The 21092-nt window shown below is 40.3% G+C and overlaps 1 protein-coding gene across 20 annotated transcripts in view; it reads right to left on the reverse strand.

Moving 5' to 3' along the window:
* ank2b (ankyrin 2b, neuronal) overlaps window positions 1-21092 on the reverse strand; it is a 781056-nt gene that overhangs the window by 65035 nt on the left and 694929 nt on the right. For 18 of the 20 annotated variants that reach the window (XM_052010179.1, XM_052010168.1, XM_052010170.1 and 15 more), the window contains 5 exons: window positions 20453-20681; window positions 19759-19884; window positions 19245-19367; window positions 14954-14986; window positions 1916-1937 (listed from right to left, as the gene is read on the reverse strand). In XM_052010179.1, the coding sequence (XP_051866139.1) occupies window positions 1916-1937; window positions 14954-14986; window positions 19245-19367; window positions 19759-19884; window positions 20453-20681 (533 nt within the window). The remainder of the gene's footprint in view (window positions 1-1915; window positions 1938-14953; window positions 14987-19244; window positions 19368-19758; window positions 19885-20452; window positions 20682-21092) is intronic. The other 2 variants (XM_052010163.1, XM_052010177.1) reach the window with 1 other exon arrangement.

Genomic DNA, 21092 nt, shown 5'->3' on the forward strand with positions numbered 1-21092 from the left:
CTAATCAGCCCTTGCCTTTCCAAATGCAAATGAATCCTCTTCCTCAGAATATCTTCCAAAAACTTTCCCACCACTGATGTTAGGCTCACTGGCCTGTAGTTCCCTGGCTTGTCCTTGCAGCCTTTCTTAAACAAAGGCACAACATTATCCACCCTTCAGTGTTCCAGTACCTCATCCGTGGCTCAGAAAGATACAAAAACCTCTGCCAGGGGCCCAGCAATTTCTTCTCTTGCTTCCCACAATGTCCTTGGATACACTTAGTTAGACCCTGTGGAATTATCCACTTTTATGCAGTTCAACATCACCAACACCTCCTCTTTTGTAATATTGATATGTTTCAGGATATCACTGTTCTCTTCCCTGAACTCTTTTGCTTCCATGACCTTCTGTATGGTAAATACAGACGAGAAGTATTCATTTAAGACTTTGTCCATCTCCTGTTGCTCGACACATAGATGACCACACTGATCCCTATTCTCTCCCTTGTTATCCTTCTAATCTTAATATATAATCTTTTAGGATTCTCCTTTACCTTTTTGGCCAAGGATATCCTGTATTCCATTCCCCACACCCCCACCCCCATTTCCTTCTTTTTCCTGACCAGAGCATCAATATCCCTCATTAACCAGGGTTCCCTAATCCTACCAGCCTTGCCCTTCACTCCAACCAGAACATGTTAGCCCTGAATTCATCCTCTCCTTTAAAAAGCCTCCACTTGTCAGATGTCCCTTTACCTGCTGACAGCCTCTCCCAATCAACCTTTGCAAGTTCCTGCTGAATGCCATCAAAAATTACCCCAATTTAGGACTTTAATTTGTGGGTCAATCCTATCTTTTTCCATAACTACTTTTAAACTAATAGAATTATGGTCATTGGTCCCAAAGTGCTCTCCCACTGACACATCAGACACTTGGCCAGCTTCATTTCCCAAGAGGAGGTTGAGTGTTGCTCCCTCTCTAGTAGGGCCATCGACATTTGAGAAAGTTTCCTGGACACGTTCCACCCCATGTAATCCCTGAGTATCATGCACCAGCAGTGTGGTTTTGCTTTCACCGATACTAGAAACATTGCAGAACTAGGATCTGAAATCAAAAATTTTAATATCGGCATGTGAACAATTTTACATACTGCAGGTAATCCCTCACTACTGGTTATTATTAGATTTCCTCTAGAGCAATCAAGGCAGGTTCCAGATCACTGGCAACCTCAAAACACTTTGGCATTATACTGGTCTTTGTGGTTCTCCATATAACTGCATGGTTAAATTAAAATCATTACCACAGTCATACACTTAACAGAATATTTTCCCACAGAATTGAATTAGGGAAACTGTTTTAGTATTGATGTTAAAAGTATGTGTGCAGAACTGTAACCCCCTAAAATGCAATGAATATATTTAATGGTCTGGGATGTTACAAATTTACCTCCAACAATGCCAACTAAACAGAATAATTTATAAGTTGTTACGTATTGCTACTTCATTTTTGGGTTTAGTCTTTGGTACGAAAATCTAAACTGTACTTCACCATGGTAGATGCCATTCTGATGTTGGAACATTTCAAAAATATAATGGAACAAAATGTCAAGTGAGACATGGAGCAGGCATGCCCTCTGCTCATCAAGGAGCGTGAAATTTAACAAGATAAATATGAAAAACAGAAATAATTTCATGATAATGCCACAGGCACAGCAGGACCATAAGGGATGTTAAAGGAAAGTGGATGCTTCGATGATTATTTAGTTATTAATCTATATAAGCATAGTTTAATACTAGTTTTAATCAATTAAACAATCATTAAATATAATTACTGCTATCTCTACAAGCATTAGTAACAGGCTGTTAAATTATTTTAAATATTTTCTACTCTCATGCTGACTTTATTAATTTTATTTTACAGACAGAAATCGTTCTTACATTTATCTTGAGTTCCAGTCACCTGTGAACAACAAAAGGACAAAATAAATATACTATATAGTGGACTACATCAATTACAGCCATTTCTTTTTAATAGTTTTGTTTTGGACAGCTAGTATGACTTAGTGGAAAAGGAATGGCAGAACAAAGCTATCTTAGTCACAATCCCTCAAGATTTCAAATTCCCCAACTTCATTACACTGCAAGCATTGAATGGAGGCAACACTTCTCCAGAAGGAGAGCCACCTTTGTGCTACACTGCACACTTCATCCAGTGGCCCAGGGCTAATATTATTAACCCTGTCAGAGAGTTACTTCAATCAATGTTATCGTACTTAATGTTTTTTTGGGTACATATATATATATATATATATATATATATATATATATATATATATATATATATATACACACACATACTTTAATTGGTACATGTAAGATAACATATTTAAAAACCAGACAATAAGAACAGAACATAACACAAATACCATTTTCAGTACATTTAAAAAAAATTCTGAGCAGCTACATCGCATTATGTCATTTAAAAAATAAACAACATGTAAATATTAACACACAAGGCCAGGAAATATTCCATTTCATATTTGTCACAGGAGAGTGGCATCTAAAAATGTTTTGCTATGTTAAAAGCACTATATGAATATACTTATCTTGTATCTCATTAATTTCCTTCCTTCGTAGTTAATTGCACTATAATGTATATGCAGCTGACATTTGGGAATGAAGTATTTTGGGAATACTAAATATATGGTTTTCTTCAGCATTCTCTCTCCTTTCCAGCCATAAAATGTTCATTCACATCATTATTAATTGAAAGTATCCCATGGTGAATCATTATTGGACTATTTTAAGAATGCTACCTCTCCGTGGCTCCATTTTTTTTAGAATCATAGAATCAGAATTGTACAGCACTGCAATAGGCCCTTTGCCCCCGTAGTGCTTTTGCCGATCATCACGCCTATCCATACTAATTCCACAACTGCATTAATTCCGTATTCTTCTATGCTCCGCTCATTTAAGTAACTGCCCAAATGCCTCTTAAATGTTGTTACTCCAGCACTTCCTCTCGCAGCTCATTCCAGATAGTGACTACTCTATGTGAAAAATTTACCCCTCAGATCCCCTTTAAACCTCCCCCCCTCACTTTAAACAAACACCCTCTAGTTTTAGATACCTCTTCCAGGGGGCTCTGGCTTTCTATGCCTCTTATATTTTCATATACCTCTATCATGTCATCCTTCAGCCTCCTTCACTTCAGGGAAAACAGACCCAGCCTATCCAATCTCTTCTGATAACTCAAGCCCTCCAATCCAGGCAACATCTTTGTGAACCTTTCTTACACCCTCTCTAGCTTATCACATCTTGCCGCAGCAATACACAAAAAGTGCTGGAGGAACTCAGCAGGTCAGTCAGCATCTATGGAGGGAAATAAATAGTCGACGCTTCAGGCTTGAGTTCCTCCAGCATTTTTTGTGTACTGTTCCAGATTCCAGCACCTGCAGAATTTCTTGTGTTTCCTGCAGCAAGGTGACCAGAACTGCACACAATACTCCGAGTGCAGCCCAACCAACTTAACAATTTTAACATGACGTCCCAACTTTTGTACTCAATGCCTTAGCCAATGAAGGCAAGTGTGGTGTGTGCCTTCTTGACCACCCTGTCCAACTGTGTTGCTTCTTTCAGGGAGCTATGTACTTGTATCCACAGGTTTCTACATTCAACAAGATTCCCGAGGGCCCTGCCATTCACTGTATGACCTGCCCTGGTTTAACTTTCCAAAAAGCTTCACTTAACACATGTCCGAATTAAATTCCATCTGCCGTTCCTTTGATCAGCTTACCAAGTGATCTGGATTCTGTTGTAACCTTAGACAACCTTCCTCCTTCACTGTCCACTGGACCACCAAAGAGTGGTCTAACCAATGTTTTGTACAGCTGTAACATGACATCCAAATTCTTATATTTGGTACCTCAGCCTATGAAGGCAAGGATACCAAATGCCTTCTTCACTGCCCAAGTTGCTCCATTTTCAGGGAGCTAGGGATTTGCACCCCAAGGTCTCTCTATCTCTATACATCAATGCTCCTAAGGTCCCTGCCATTTACTCTAATTCCTATCAGAATTTGTATTTTGCTATGTTTCCCGCATCCTTGGTTTCACATATTACAAGTTTCATAGCATCTAAAAAAGGAACTGCAGCTTGTTCTTTCAATGTATTTCTCATAGAATCCACATTGCTATTAGCCATAAGACATAGAAGCAGAATTAGGCTATTTGGCCCGTCGAGTCTGCTCCACCATTCGATCATGGGTGATTTATTTTACCCTCTCAACTCCATTCTCCGGTCTTCTCCCTGTAACATTTGACACCCTTACTAATAAATGGCCTATCAACCTTGCTTCAAATATACCCAATGACTTGGCCACAGCAGTCTGAGGCAATGAATTCCACAGATTCACCACCTTCTGGCTAAAGAAATTCCTCCTCAACTCTGTCCTAAAGGGTCATCCTTCTATGCTGAGGCTGTGACCTCTGGTCCTAGACTCTCCCACTACTGGAAACATTCTCTCCATGTCCACTCTATCCAGGTCTTTCAATATCTGGGAGGTTACAATGAGATCCCCCCTCATCCTTTGAAACCCAGCGAGTACAGGCTTAGAGTCATCAAATGCTCCTCATGCGTTAACCATTTAATTCCCGGGATCATTCTCATAAACCTCCTCTGGACCCTCTCCAATGCCAGCAAATCCTTCCTTCCATCTGGGGCCCAAAACTGCTCACAATACTCTAAATGTGGTCTGACCAACACCTTATAAAGCCTCAGCATTACATCCTTGCTTTTATATTCTAGTCCTCTCGAAATGAATGCTAATACTATATTTGCCTGCCTTACTACCAACTCAGCCTGCAAGTTAACCTTTAGGAAATCCTGCACTTGGACTCCCAAGTCCCTTTGCACCTCCAATTCCTGAATTCTCTCCCCATTTAGAAAATAGTCTATGCCTTTATTCCTTCTATCAAAGTGCATGACCATACACTTCCCTATGCCACTTCTTTGCCCATTCTTCCAACCCATCCAAGTCCTTCTGCAGACTCCCTGCTTCCTCAACACCACCTGCACCCCCACCCCCACCCCCATCTTTGTATCGTGTGCAAACTGGGCCACAAAGCCATCAATTGCATCATCCAGATCATTAACATAAAACATGAAAAGTAGTGGACCCAACACCGATCCCTGTGGAACACCACTAGTCACTGGCAGCCAACCAGAAAAGGCCCCCTTTATTCCCACTCTTTGCTTTCTGCCAGTCAGCCAATCTTCTATCCATGCTGGTACCTTTCCTGCAATACCACAGGCTCCCATCTTGTTTAGCAGCCTCATGTGTGGCACCTTGTCAAGGCCGCCTGAAAATCCAAGTAAACAACATCCACTGACTCTCCTTTGTCTATCCTGCTTGTTCCTTCCTCAAAGAATTCCAACAGATTTGTTAGGCAAGATCTCCCCTTAAGGAAACCATGCTGACTTCAGCCTATTTTATCATGAGCTTCCAAGTACCCCGAAACCTCATCCTTACTAATGGACTCTAACATCTGACCAACCACTGGAGTCAGGCGAACCAGCCTATAATTTCCTGTCTTTGCCTCCCTCCCTTCTTAAAGAGTAGAGTGACATTTGTGATTTTCCAATCCTCCAGAACCATTCCTGAATCTGGTGATTCTTGAAAGATCACGGCTAATGCCTCCACAATCTCTTCAGCTACCTCTTTCAGAGCTCTGGGGTGTAGTCCATCCAGTCCCGGTGACTTATCTACCTTCAAACCCTTCAGCTTCCCGAGCACCTTCTCCTTAGTGATAGCGACTACACTCACTTCTTCCCCCTGACTCTCTTGAATTTCTGGCATGTTGCTGGTGTCTTCCACAGTGAAGACTGATGCAAAATACTTATTTAGTTCATCCACCATTTCTTTGTTCCCCATCACTACCTTTCCAGCATCATCTTCCAGCAGTCCGATACCCAGTCTTGCTTCTCTTTTACTCTTTATGTATCTGATAAAACTTCTGGTATCTTCTTTTACGTTATTGGCTAGCTTACCTTCCTATTTCATCTTTTCTTCCCTTATTGCTTATTTAGTTGCCTTCTGTTGGTTTTTGAAAGCTTCCCAATCCTCCAGCTTCCCACTAACTTTTGCAATATTGTATGCCCTCTCTTTTGCTTTTATGCTGTCTTTGACTTCCCTTGTCAGCCATGGTTGCCTCATCCTCCCTTTGGAATGCCTCTTCTTCTTTGGGACAAAATGATCCTGCATCTTCTGAATTACGTCCAGAACTCCTGTCGTTGCTGCTCTACCATCAAACCTGCTGGGGTCCCTTCCAATCAGTTTTGGCCAGCTTCTTTCTCATGACTCTGTAGTTACTTTTACTCAAGGGTAATACCGATACATCTGATTTTAGTTTCTCCCTCTCAAACTGCAGGGTGAATTCTATCATATTATGATCACTGCCTCCTAAAGGTTACTTTATCTTAAGCTCCCTAATCAAATCTGGTTCACTGCACAACACCAAATCCAGAATTGCCTTTCCCTAGGTAGGCTCGACCACAAGCTGCTCTAAAAAGCCATCTCGGAGGCATTCTACAAATTCCTTCTCTTGGGATTCAGTGCCAACCTGATTTTCCCAGTCTACCTGCATATTGAAATCCCCCATGACCACCTTTTTACATGCTTTTTCTATCTTCTGCTGTAATTTGTTCCCCACATCTTGGCTACTATTTGGAGGCCTGTATAGAGCTCCCATCAGGGTCTTTTTACCCTTGCAGTTTCTTAACTCTACCCACAAGGATTCTACACCATCTGTTCCTATGTCACTTCTTGCTAAGGATTTGATTTCATTTTTTTACTAACAGAGCCTTCCACCCCCTCTGCCCACCTGCCTGTCTTTTTGATAGGATGTGTATCTTTGGATGTTTAGCTCCCAGCTGTGATCTTATTTCAACCATGACTCTGTGATGCCCATAACATCATACCTGCCAATTTCTAACTGTGCTATAAGTAAACCTTTTTTCGTTTACTGCATGCATTCAAATATAACACCTTCAGTCTTGTATTCACCATTCTTCTCAAAATTGTCTCTATGTTGCCTGAAGTTAAATTCTTATCCCTTTCTAAACTTTCTGTCTTATTCTATATTCTGGAGACTTCAGTCACCTCTCCTGCACTCTCCTTCCCTTTTACTTTATCCATACTTTGCCAATCTGTTGAACCCACCCCCCTACTATTGAGTTTAAAGCCCTATCCACAGCCCTAGTTATGCAATTTGCCAAGACCCTGGTCCTAGCATGGATCAGGTGGAGCTCATCCTTTCAGAACAGCTCAATCCTTCCTAATACTGGTGTCAATGTCCCACAAATTCAAACCCACTTCTCCCACACCAATCTTTGAGACATGCATTTAACTCTGATCTTATTGACACTGTGCCAATTTGCACGTGGCTCAGGTAGCAATCCAGAGCCAGAGATTATTACCTTTTTGGTTCTGCCTTTTAATTTAGTCCTTAGCTGCTCAAATTTCCTCGGCAGAACCTCTTTCCATGTTCTAACTACTTTGTTGGTACCTACATGGACCACAACAATTGGATCTTTGCTCTCCCATTCCAAATTCCTCTGCAGGTCAAATGAGATATCCCAAACCCAGGCACCAGGCAGGCAACACAGCCTTCAGGACTCTCGATCCTTGAGACAGAAAATTTTGTCTTTTCCTTGACTATACTGTACTATCCCCAATTACAACTATATTTCTCTTCTCTCCCCCCTCTTTGAATGGTTCCCTGAACCACAGTGCCACAATTCAGTTGCTCGTCCTTCCTACAGCCCCCAGTCTCATTTGCACAGGGAGCAAGAATCTCAGACCTGTTGGACAAGCTCAAGGGCTGAGGCTCCTTTGGCTTCTTCCATGAACTCCATGTAACTCCAGCCTAAAATAGTCACCTTCATTCTCAAATCCATCCATGGCTTTACTCCAACTTCTGGCATTGCACTGTTGCATGATATGCACACAAATTAGGAGCAGGAGAAGATTATTTGCTCCCTTGAGCCTGCCCTGCCATTCCTTAACAGCATGGCAGATCTGCTGGTTACTGCATCCCTGCCTAGTCCTGGTAATCGATACACCACCTGATCTCTTAACTATGCATGATTAACCTCCATTTCACTATCAGTTAGGTTCAGTTATTATCACCCTGTCTTCTCTAAAACTTCCCCACCATCTATCTCCCCATCTTCAAAAACCTTGTTGGAACTGTTCTCTGACCACACAATGGCACAGTTAGTAGAGATGCTGCCTCATAGCTCCAGAGACCCAGGTTCAATCTGGACCTCTGGTGCTGTTTGTGTGGAGTTTGCATACTCTTCCTGTGACTGTAAGGATTTCCTCACACATCAGAAAGATGAACTATTTGGTGGGTTAATTGGCCATGGTGTGTACATGCATTTTAGAATCCGGGGGAAGTTGCTGCGAATGAGCAGAGAGTAAAAATGGGATTAGTGCAGGATTAGTGTAAATGGTGCCTGAGTATCAGTGCGGACTCGGTAGGCTGAAGGGCCTGTTTCTGTGTTGTATGACTGTATGGCTCATTTTAAGTGCTTTTAAGTGAGTCATTTTATGTAAAGGGAAGTTCATACTTGCAAAAGAGTTGTGCGGTGAGAGGAAGCCTCACATGGAAAATAAAGGTAAATCCATTGAGGTTCACGAAGCACTGTGACTGTGTGGATCAGAGAGAGAACTGGAATACCAAAACCAGGATTCTGAGATACTGGCAAATGTGCACAAAGACTTTATTGAATTTATTGAAAGCCTGACTGAACTTACCCTTTGTGTCCAATTTTATAAACCTCATTGACAAGGGATTTTCTAGCAATTGAAAGGTGTTAATGAAAACAACGATTCTGAGACTACTGCCTAAAAATTGGATTGCATAGCCCTGATTTTGAAAAAAAAAGATTACTCCTAATTAAATCATATTTACCATAATTTCCAACTCAAATCATATGAATTGTTCAATTCAACCACATGCCCTTGTAGGATTTACAAAATGGTAATCACACTGACCCAAATAATTAGTAAGGTACTGACTGAATTCTCTGAATTCCTAACCCATCCATCCCCACACTGAAAATATAACTCCAATCTCCAACTCATCTCCTGAGGCCTTGAAAAATGCCCTTCCTCAAATCTATGTTTCCGCACCATTGTTGTTCTCTCCATACCCATATTTGCATTCTAGCCCTTGTCCTGATCTCACCAGAATATATCAATTCCCCAAATGTTAGCCCAATCTTCACCCACTCCTATCCATGAGAAGTACTTCTGACCCCTTCCCATCCTTCCACAATATCTTTGACCCCTTCCTTCGCACAACTCCCCCAACTCAAGACAACAGTTATAAAAAAGGAAAAGGATGGTCCTGAAATTAAGCTCCTGAATTGGTGGGGGGTGCAGGGGGAAGAAGGGCAATTTCTATTTCATTGAACAGGACCTGGTAAAAGTAGATTGGGGGCAGCTACCTGCAGGTAGGTCTACATCTGACAAGTAGGAGTCATCCAAAAGTGAAATAATCAGAGCCAACATGCTCCCAAAGTGGAGAAAGGAGATGACAGCAAATCCAGGGAACCATGGATCTTAAAAGAATATTGAATATTGAGAGATGCAAAACAAATGCAAGCATATAATAGTGATAGAGAACCAAAAAACAGGAAGGGCCCTTCAGGAGTATAGGAAGTATAGGGGTGTTCTATAAAAAGAGCACAGGAGGGCAAAAAGGGGGCATGAAGTATCTTTGGTTGGCAGGCAGGAATAAGGAAATTTCCAAAGCATTTCACAAGTAAGTTTAGGGGAAAAGGATAACCAGGGAAAGAATTGGGCCCATGTGCAATTGAAGTGGCGATCTGTGTATGGAGCCAGAGGATTCGGGTGAGGTCTTCTGTGAATACGACTTATCTGTATTCACAAAGGAGAGGACATTGCAGTTGGTGAATTCAGGAAGGAGTGAGGGGGCGGCCAGTGAAACTCTATAACAAGTTACTATTGAAAAGGTGGCGGTGTTAGATATCTTAGTGGGTTTAAAGATGGATAAATCTCTACGGCCTTATGAGATATATCCCAGGCTGATGCAGGAGGCAAAGGAAGAGATTACCGGGGACCTGAAGGAGGTTTTTAAATCTTCACTGGCCCCAGGTGAGTTGCAAGTTGATTGGAAGACAGCAAATGTGGTAAGAAAGGCAGCAGGGATAAGCCAGGTAATTAGAGGTCTATGATAGGGGTCATTGGAAAAAATTCTGAAGGGTAGGATTAACGTACACTTGGAAAGGCAGGAATAAATCAAAGATAGTGTGGCTTTGTTTGGGGGAGATCCTGTCTGACCAATTTGATTGAATTTTTCAAAGAGGTAACAAAATGAATTGATGGCAGTGAAGCTGATGAGATCTTTTTGGTCTTGAGTAAGGCCTTAGACATGGTTCCACACAGGAGACTGGTCCAAAAGATTAGAACCCATGGGATCCAGGTCAAATTGGCTAATGGGATCCAGGACAAATTGGCAAACTTGGCTTCGTAAAATGAGACAGAGGATGATGAAGGAGGGTTATTTTTGTGATTGGAAGCATGTAACTGATGGTATACTACAGGTGCCAGTGTTGGGACCCTTGCTTTTTTTATAAAAATTAATGATTTAAATATGAATGCAGATGACATGAAAATTGGTGATAGCGAGAAGGATAGTTGTAGGTTACAGGATATATTGATAAGATGTGTAGAGCAGTGGCAGATGGAATTTAATCCTGACAAACTGATGCTCTTTGGGAGGACTAATAAGATTAGAATGTAAACAGTAACTGGTGGAGCCGTAAAAGGGTATTGAGAACAGAGAGACCTTGGTGTACAAGTTCAAGGATCTTTGAAGGTGGCAGCACAGGTAGATAAGGTGCTGAAGGCGGCATACTGGTCACCTGCCTTCACTAGCCATAGCTTAGAAGAACAGGTGGATTCTGGTACAACTGTATGAAACATTGCTGGCCACAGCTGAAGGCCCGTGACTCGTGGTGTGTCTCAAGGGTCGGTGCTGGGCTCATTGTTGTTTATCATCTATATCAACGATTTGGATAAGAATGAACGAGGCATGATTAGTGAAATAGATGGTAGAGTGGAAAATGAAGAAGGTTATCAAAAATTACAGGGGGACCTTGATCAGCTGAGTAAGTGGACCGAGGAATGGCAAATGGAGTTTAATTTGGATAAGTGAGAGGTGTTGCATTCTGAAAAGTCAAATCCAGGTAGGACATTCACAGTGACTGGCAGAGCCCTGGGGAGTGTTGTCGAACAGAGGGACCTTGGAGTACAAGTACATGGTTCACTGAAAGTGGAGTCACAGGTAGACAGGATGTTGAAGGTGGTTTTGGGCACATTGGCCTTCGTCAGTCAGGGTATTGAGTATAAAAGTTGGGAGGTCATGGTGCGGTTGTTCAGGATGCTGGTGAGGCCACACTTGGATTATTGTGTTCAGTTTTGGTCGCCCTGCTATAGGAAAGATTTTATTAAACTGGAAAGAGTGCAGAAAAGATTTACAAAGATGCCGCCAGGATTTGAGGGACTGAGTTATCGGGAGAGGTTGGAAGGCTAGGACTTTATTCCTTAAAGCATAGAATACTGAAAGGTGATCTTATAGAGGTGCATAAAATCATGAGGGGTATAGATAGGGTGAATGCATTCAGTCTTTTTCCCAGGGTTGGGGAATCAAGAACTAAAAGGCATAGGTTTAAGGTGAGGGGGGAAAGATATGAGAGGAACTTGAGGGGCAACTTTTTTCTTACACAAAGGGTGGTATCTGTATGGAATGAGCTGCCAGAGGAAGTGGTTGAGGCAGGTACAACAATGACATTTAAAAGACAGTTGGACAGGTACATGGATTGGAAAGGTTTAGAAGGTTACGGGCCAAATGCTGGCAAATGGGACTAACTTGGATGGGGCATCTTGGGAGTATCTAACTATAGTGGTCCAAGGACAACATTGCCCAAATTCTTCTGTAATGCTCAAAAATTAGGATGATGAATGCCATCATTTCCAACATTCCTCATAACAAAAATGCATTACTTACTTCCAGCAAAACAGAGGGAGGCCATTCAGCTCATCAGACCCATGCTAGGTCCTAGCAGAGCAATCCCATCCGTTCCATTCCTTTTAGAACCATAGAACACTACAGCACAGAAAATGGGCCATTCCGCCCTTCTAGTATGTGCCGAAACGGTATTCCGCTCGTCCCATTTACCTGCACCCAGTCCATAACACTCCAGACCTCTCCCATCCATGTATCTATCCAATTTATTCTTAAAACTCAAGAGTGAGCCCGCATTTACTACATCAGATGGCAGCCCGTTCCATACTCCCACTACTCTTTGAGTAAAGAAGTTCCCCCTAATGTTCCCCCTAAACTTTTCCCTTTTCACCCTAAAGCCATGTCCTCTCGTACTTATCTCTCCTAATCTAGGTGGAAAGAGCCTATTCGCATTAACTCTGTCTATACCCCTCATAATTTTATAAGCCTCTATCAAATCTCCTCTTATTCTTCTACGCTCCAAGGAATAAAGTCCTAACCTGTTCAATCTTTCCCTGTAAATCAACTCCTGAAGATCCAGCAACATTCTAGTAAATCTCCTCTGCACTCTTTCAATCTTACAAATATCCTTCCTATAGTTAGGTGACCAGAACTGCACACAATACTCCAAATTTGGCCTCACCAATGTCTCAAACAACCTCACCATAACATCCCAACTCCTCTACTCAATACTTTGATTTAAGAATGCCAGGATGCCAAAAGCCTTCTTTACAACCCTGTCTACCTGCAACGTCACTTTCAGGGAATTATGTATCTGAACTCCCAGATCCCTTTGTTCCTCTGCACTCTTCAGTGCCCTACCATTTACTGTGTATGTCCTACCTTGATTTGTCCTTCCAAAATGCAACACCTCGCACTTGTCTGCATTAAATTCCATCTGCCATTTTCTGGTTCAGATCCCTCTGCAAGCTTTGAAAGCCTTTCTCACTATCCACTATGCCTCCAATCTTAGTATCATCAGCAAACTTGCTGATCTAATGTCCACATTATCATCTAGATCATTGATATAGACAATAAACAACAATGGCTCCAGCACAGATCCCTGAGGCACACCACCAGTCACAGGCCTCCAGTCTGAGAAACAATCATCCACTACCACTCTCTGTCTTCTCCCACACAGCCAATTTCGAATCCAGTTTACAACCTTTCCATGGATACCTAGTGTCTGAACCTTCTGAACTAGCTTCCCATGTCGGACCTTGTCAAAGGCCTTACTAAAGTCCATGTAGACAACATCCACAGACTTTCCTTCATCTACTTTCTTGGTAACCTCCTTTAAAAACTCTACAAGATTCGTTAAACATGATCTACCACGCACAAAGCCATGCTGACTATCCTTAATCAGCCCTTGTCTATCCAAATACTTGTATATCGGATCTCTCAGAACACCTTCCAATTTATCCACTACTGATGTCAGGCTCACCGGCCTGTAACTACCTGGCTTACTTTTAGATCCTTTTTTAAACAACGGAACTACATGAGCTACCCTCCAGTCCTCCTGCACTGTACCCGTGGCTAAGGACATTTTAAATATAACTGCCAGGGCCCCTGCAATTTCTACACTCGTCTCTCTCAATGTCCGAGGAAATATCTTATTAGGCCTGGGGGATTTATCTACATTTATTCGCCGTAAAGCAGCAAGCACCTCCTCCTCTTTAATCTCTATATGTTCTATGACACTATTGCCTGTTTCCCTTCCTTCCATATCCACTATGCCAGTTTCCTGAGTGAATACTGATGCAAAAAAACTGTTTAAGATCTCCCCCATCTCCTGAAGCTCGACATATAGATGACTCCCTGCAACTTGCTCTCTTTGACATGCCTAGAAAGCTCCTCTTTGATTCTTTTGTCACTAATTCTGCACTAGGGGTAACTTACAGCAGCCAATTATGGGGAGGAAATTGGAGAGTCCTCACAGTCACATCAGCAAAGTGTACAAAGGTCATAAGGGTGATTCACACCACTCACACCAGGTTGAAGTTCCAGATTGATGTGAAATGGTATCTACTTTTTAAATGAAGGAAAATTTTGATTTTCAATTGCATAAAGCTGAAGATGATGGCATAATACAGCAGAATTTTCAGTCAATTGAACTCTATAGCTGAAGGGTGTTACAGAACAGTGAGTTGTTGAGGAAAGTTCTTAACAGGGATAGCATGTATCAGTAGATTTTAAGATTGAACTTTTGGGCTCACCTGATTTTGTTTTTAACCTGTCCATCTAATGATCTTCCTAACCTGAATAACTTAGTTAATCATGTGATTAGTTTTCATGTTTGGGCTGATTCAGCTACAGTACTGGATGGAAAGTTACCTCAGTGATCCAAGGCTGGTGAGTATAAATCCAGCAAGGCTTTTGATTCTGATTGCAATTCTGCTACAGAAGCAGGTATAAGCATTTGACAAGGACAAGATTGTAAATAGCTTATGATTTACAAATGAAAGATTACAACTGAATAATGCCCTCTTGAATAGTATGCTCAGAAGAGACTAATGCCAGTCAAATTACATTGCAGTAAATCAATGCTTTTGGAAGACAACAGGAAACCTGAAGATATTGATGTAATGGTGCACGATTGAGTACTTCTCATGGTCTCTGAAATGATTTCTGCTTATTCTGTACAGTTTTCTGCCAGAAATTGCCCAGGAAATTGTAGGATTTATTTCATGCTAATTGAATTCTAATTTACCTCCAATTGAAATGACACCAGAATCAAGGAAATTAAAGCTCAGTTACAGAGAGATAAAACTGCATAATTTGTAAAATTATTGGAATTACATGTTGGAATTAATTCCAGGCCTTGTTAGAATATTAGTTGGAACATAGTTAAGTAGCAATGGAATACCAGTGTTAAAATTACCTCTTCCTCTTGCTCCTGATCTGAATCTGACTCCTTTCCATCCAAAGTTGACAAGAAGCAAAAAAAAAGAACAGGAAGAGCATGGAATAGTCAGAGAAGCTTGCAGTAGAACCAAAATAAAAAGAGCATAAAGGAGTTACAGCTCATCAGCATGACAAATTATTCTGGAGGAACACTGTGCAGCACAAAAGCAAGCAAGCATCTGTATTAATGTCACAAAGAAAGGATAAGAAGATTAAATCTTCTGTTTGGATGAGCATATTACTGATATACAGTGCAAAATAACACACAAGACTTTTAGTTTTACTGGGTTGTTTAGTAAAAGGTGGTACTGCTCTGAACGATGAAAGAGAAGAAAAATAGATCAGGCCACCCAGAAGGAGCCAAAAGACGTTATCAATAGTTAGTGATAATTATCAGTCGCTGATTACGTCTAGGTTTTACCACAGAGTTATTTGTATTTCATATCCATGTTTGAAGATGGTACCTTTAAATACTTTGCACAAAATCAAGATACATTTGTGCTCTTCGGTGAATATAATAGAGAAACAGAAAATACCTGTCAAATGATACTTAAATATTCACCCACCTAAGTTACTATCATCTACAAGCTATGAAATAGACTATTTTATGAGATATTGGTAGATGCAAAATTTTGGGAATGATGTTCACCAAGGCTCCATACATTTATATTTCAATCAGGTAGCTGGTTATAATTTTCTCCGTCACTTAGTTTGATAATTGGCATCTGCAAAAACCATTTTTTTCCTATTTAGACTAAATACACATCAATACCTTTACTTAAGATGAGAGGTTCTACTTCAAGCATAAAGAGTCATGTTAAAAGTCTACCTTCTTTGTGCCCACAGTTTGTATAGGGAAAGACAAACACGTTAAGGAAGCTGTGTTGTGAAAAAGGGGAAAAAGAGAACACAGCAGAAAATGTTTACAGTCTTGTGGTACATGCCAGTATCATGTGTAGCCCTTAAATCTCCCAGAATCAGAGTTCAGCCATTTTACAAAAGGGATTAAGGTAAAAGTCATCAGGAAATGCAAAGGTGAGACAAGGGATAGAAGATGAAATTTGGGAGGATTCAGCAAGGATGAAATTTATATCTATATAGCTATAGTTCCTTGTAAGACAAAATCTGTATCTTAGAAGATAGAGTGAAATGTATCAGAAGGAATAATATGAGATTTAGCTGGTATGGAAGTCCTGCCGACCAAAATTAGAGAAAACGGAATGGAAATCACAAGCAGTGCCGCCGTCATATGAAAAGAAATAGCTATGACAATTAGTGGTACCTACAATACCCTTGGGAATCCACTGTAGTGTTGGAACAAGTTTAATGATTTTATCATGTCAGCAAAGAACATTCAGATGACGAACAGGAGTGTCACCTGAATTAAAAGGCAGTGTTATTTTTCCCAGACGCAAGAGTCAAGTAACGCCCTTTGGGTCATTTTTGGACATCATGTTCCTTGCCCAGAAACAAAGCATTCAAGCACTTCATTTGTCAATTGTTTCTGGTGACACTATCAGATCAAAAATTCAGTCTTTGATATCTTATTCTAGAAATAATATTACATTTCCATGAATTGTGACTAATTGTAACTGCAGAATTTAGAGAACGAAACCGCCAGTTAACACTACATTCTTTTGGCACAAGACAGCACACAATACTGTTGAATATCAGACCACAGGGCAGAAGTCGAAGCATCTAATTTTTAACAGCAGATGAAGAGGAAACAACATCAATAATTAATTTAGAATATAGCTTACTTTTGGGGGACAGAGAGGTTGTGTGTCTTCAATGGCTTTATGAAAACTTAATTATGGTTCCAAATATTCTTCAATCTCTTCAAAACAGATAGTTTCTTCCGAAGATACAAAGTAGCTGATTATGTCATAATGCTGCTTAATGAGAGCAAGGTGAACAGCAACCAAGATACCAAGGAGAGGGCACACGTATAGTGCAGATGAAAACTTGCCAAATGATGAGAATCAGAGTCACTGTGCAAATGTGGAATCTGTAGCAATTGATTGGAAACTTAAGGTTCATCAGCATCAGGTTGCTGTACCAGCAGATGCTGCTGCTTCTGGCAAAAAGAAATAAATATCTGGGTCACACAAGAGTTCTATGCAGCCTCTTCCACAATGTGTGACAGATGATCCTGATGGTGGTGTGACAATATTAAAGAGACTCAGCTCATTCCAGGACAGCCTTCTAAAGGAGCAGCTGTAGGAGCATCTGCAAACTTTCCCTTGATTGACGAAAGAACAGGATCAGTCAGATATCTACATTAAGAGGCAAAATATAAGAGGGAAGCAGACTGGAGGTATTCTCCCTAAAAGAATAAATGACATTTTGACTTCTGTGAGACCCATTCCATGAGAACTTTGTTCCTAGTAACATAAGAGGAACTTGCATGTGTACCTCAAAGACTGTTTTCCCATGTGGCAACATCACTTTCTCTGCCTTCTCCAGGAATCTGAAATTGTATGTCCCATTGCAACATTAGGCTGACCTGTGTCTAACCCAGAAGTTGGAGACCACAAAGGGAAGGGCCACATGTACTAAAATGTTTTGTTTTACTGCAGACCTCAAGCTATCAGGCCTTCAGTCACCACTAACCTCTGAAGCAAACAGCACAATGGCCACAATTTGAGGTACTGCTGAGTGTATATTGCAAGACCCTGGAACCATCCTTTGAATATCCCAGTAGCTTCAGTTCTTCTTGTTGTCTTCGAGAGTGCTTCATTATGGTATTTCACAGAAGCAGCACGAGCTATGAAAGGTGTAGGAAGCTGTCATCACTCAGCAATAGTCCTGATTCGTTTCACTGCTTTTTAAATCGAGCTGAAATACTGGACTAATGAAGTACAAAAAGATTGTGACATTTTCAATCATGCCTCATTGTCAGGTATAAGCAACTGTAACATTGTACGTTTATGAGCCCTTCAGTTCATAAATATGTGGATTCAGATTTACATCATGCATCCGCCCTGTTTTCCTTGAGAATCTGACAAATCTGAAAGGGATGGTGTGTAGAAGCACTGGAGATACCTAAATTATGATGTCCTGGTTGAGGTGATTTTGATAAACTTTCTTTGAAAGGAATGTGCAGAAAATATGTTGATCAGACTTTTTGTCATCTGAAGCAAAAAACTTGAAAATTGTACAGACTGCAACTTTTGAACATAGTTCTCATGGCAGAAATGAAAAGGCATTCTATAAAGCTTCAGGAGAGGTACAAATCAGGTCTGAGTAGGTTGAAGTCTCTCCACTGCTCGTTGTAGAGTCCTCAGGTAAATAATAAAACCAATGAAAAATTCAGAAGAAAGTTTATTATCCTCTGTTTAGAATGCCAACTTGCTCCCACATGAAGTAATTGAGGGAAATAGCATAAATGCCTTTAAGGTGAAGTGTGATCGATAGGCGTAAGGAATAAAAGAACAAGGTGTTAGGGTTAGATTAAGTCTGCTGAGGAAAATCTCACATGAAACAGAATCATCAGTATGGATAGTTAGCTTCTCTCCTGCTGTTTCTGTGCTGCAAATTCTTTGCAGCTACTTTCTTCAAACATGATGAGCAGATCATATTAAATTGTCCCTTTTAAATAATGTGGTCAACTCTATTTTAGGTGTTGCTTCTTCATAATCATTGATAGCATAGAATTAGAACCCTAGATAACAACTTCAACTCAATCTTGGCCTTACTAAAATTGCTTTGCTTCATAGAAGGTTTAATTGCCAGCTGATGGTATCTTCAAGATTATAACTTTTACAGCATGCAGTTTTGACAAACAAAAGCCTACACAGAGTTATAAGGTATCATGGCTTCAACCACAGCTGTATCACACTATGAGTTCATGCAAGATTTTAGCAATAATGTCACAATCATGAAATTGCATGCCACCCACTTGGTAGACAAAGGGCAAGGACAATTAGAAAACATCAAAGAACCAATTTGGTAATGTCTCCATAAGTCTGAATGGCTGGAGTGACACAGAGCCAAGCAATAGGGCCATTTAAAAGGGTAATCAAAGACACATGATTGCTAATGTGTCTTGAGATGCAATTGAATGTGGCCTGTGTGGACTCTGACCAGGATCAGCTGTCAATCCCTCTGAAGAGAACCCATGAGTAATCAAATTTAAGCTTGTATGACCTTTTGCTTTTAACAGTGATAATATTCAAACATTTCTCCTTTATGTATTATGAACATTAGACCATCAAATTTAACAATATATTGATTTTATATAGAGGGTGAAAAAAAGGCTCCTTTACCTTGCTGTATAGGGGTAGTGTAATATTTAGGTTGCAAATCGCATGTTGCACAAGACCTCTTGTAGATTTTGGTTCTTTTATGAAGGATAATCGTCCACATGGTTCCTGAGTTGTATCTCGTACCTGTTAATACATAGTCCAGAATTTGAGCTTGGCTCATACATGAAGAAAACAATAAGAGCCTTTAAGAAAAGTGAGAGAGTGAAACTCGTGAATTATGGACTCTTTTTCTTAACATTTATGGTAATTTATTACAACTTATTTTTAATAATAGGGTGACTGAACAGCTTGAATTTCTTCAGTTGATCAGAGAGAGATCGTGGGGATTAAGAAAAAAAAAGTATGTTGGACCTTTGCTGAATCTTTGAACATACACCTAAGTAATCGACAAGTAAATGTCTGTCGATGTTACTTACACAAATTTCAGAAAGTTTTCAATAAAGTAACTGTAAATATATCTTCATGGTTTTTCATCTTTTTAATATGTACTGATACGAATAATGACTTACTATACCTTGACAAACAGTGCAAGTCTATTTTCTTTGAAAGCATAGAAACTGAATAGATGGTGCTGTCCACTCTTTGTGAGGGGCACAAGGTTGCCAAAACAGTCAGCATAAATTGGCTTGCCTTCCAATACCTGGAGAAACACAGGCAAGTCAGGTGAAATTATTCATGGCTCCATTAATAAAGTGTTTCCAATACATTAGTGCCCTTTCCCACAAGCTTATTCTGTTAGAAAGGAAATGAGGAGAAAAAGGTAAAGGAAGAAAAGAGGGAAGTGTGAGAAATAATGTGGCAGTTTTAATCTAATATTTTTTAGTCAAAATAAATACAATGAAAATTGCTCTAAATCAGAGAGAACTGATCAAAGTCTTGGAAAAAATACGGAATTCAAGAATGAAGACAATTTAATTTCATACTTCTTCACGGGTTTGATTTTGCAAAATGGTATTTCTGAGCAGAGTTTCCTTTTACTCTGCTGCAGTTTAGTAAAAACTGGGCACAGTGAACAGTGAAAATCTGCAAAGAGAGAATTTTACACCCATTAATGCTATCTATTTCTCTGTTCCCTGTATAGCATTATTTACTTAGCCCCTCCTCTGGCAAACTTGGAGGGATAATGTCCCTCACCAATTTTTGATGTCTTCTCCAATATTTTGATGAACTGTCTCCCCATTAAAACTCTTTAGTCTCTGTTCAGATACCTCAACATCTCTGCTCCTTGCAACCTCTGTGAAATTTTCCTGCTGTTCCAATGTTTTGTCCACCTTGTCATCTGTCATGCAGAAGCATCTCAATCGTGCCTCAATTGGATCAAGTGATTTGGCAAAAACTACAAATTTGGCCATGTATGGTACACAGATAATCTCTCTGTACACTTGTGTGGCAAAGTTCACAGATTCTTGGATCTGCCGACAGTCTATGAGCCAGAACCTGAATACAAACAGAACAAAACAGACATTTTAAATCAGGTCTTACCAGTTGCCTGCTACCTGTTCGAGTAATAGTGAAACATTGTACAAAGAGCATTTTACTGTTTCGCAGCAATTCATAGGAGTAAAGGATCATGATTAGGGTATTCAGCTTGTCAAACCTGATCCACCTTTCACTTAAATAACTGTACCTCAGCACCACGTATCTGGTTATTGTCCACATCCCTTTATATTGTTACCTTACTAAATTTATCAGTCTCAGTTTTTGAACTTGGTCTCAACAGATTTTGAGCAAGAGAGTTTGACTACCATTGTGTGAAGATCTGTTTCCTGATAACATATTTGGAAGGATTTCTTCTGATTTCATGTTCTCTTGTTCTGGACCATCCCACAAGAGGTAATTTGTTTCTCT

This window comes from Pristis pectinata, chromosome 2, assembly GCF_009764475.1.
Source record: "Pristis pectinata isolate sPriPec2 chromosome 2, sPriPec2.1.pri, whole genome shotgun sequence".
Taxonomy (NCBI): domain Eukaryota; kingdom Metazoa; phylum Chordata; class Chondrichthyes; order Rhinopristiformes; family Pristidae; genus Pristis; species Pristis pectinata.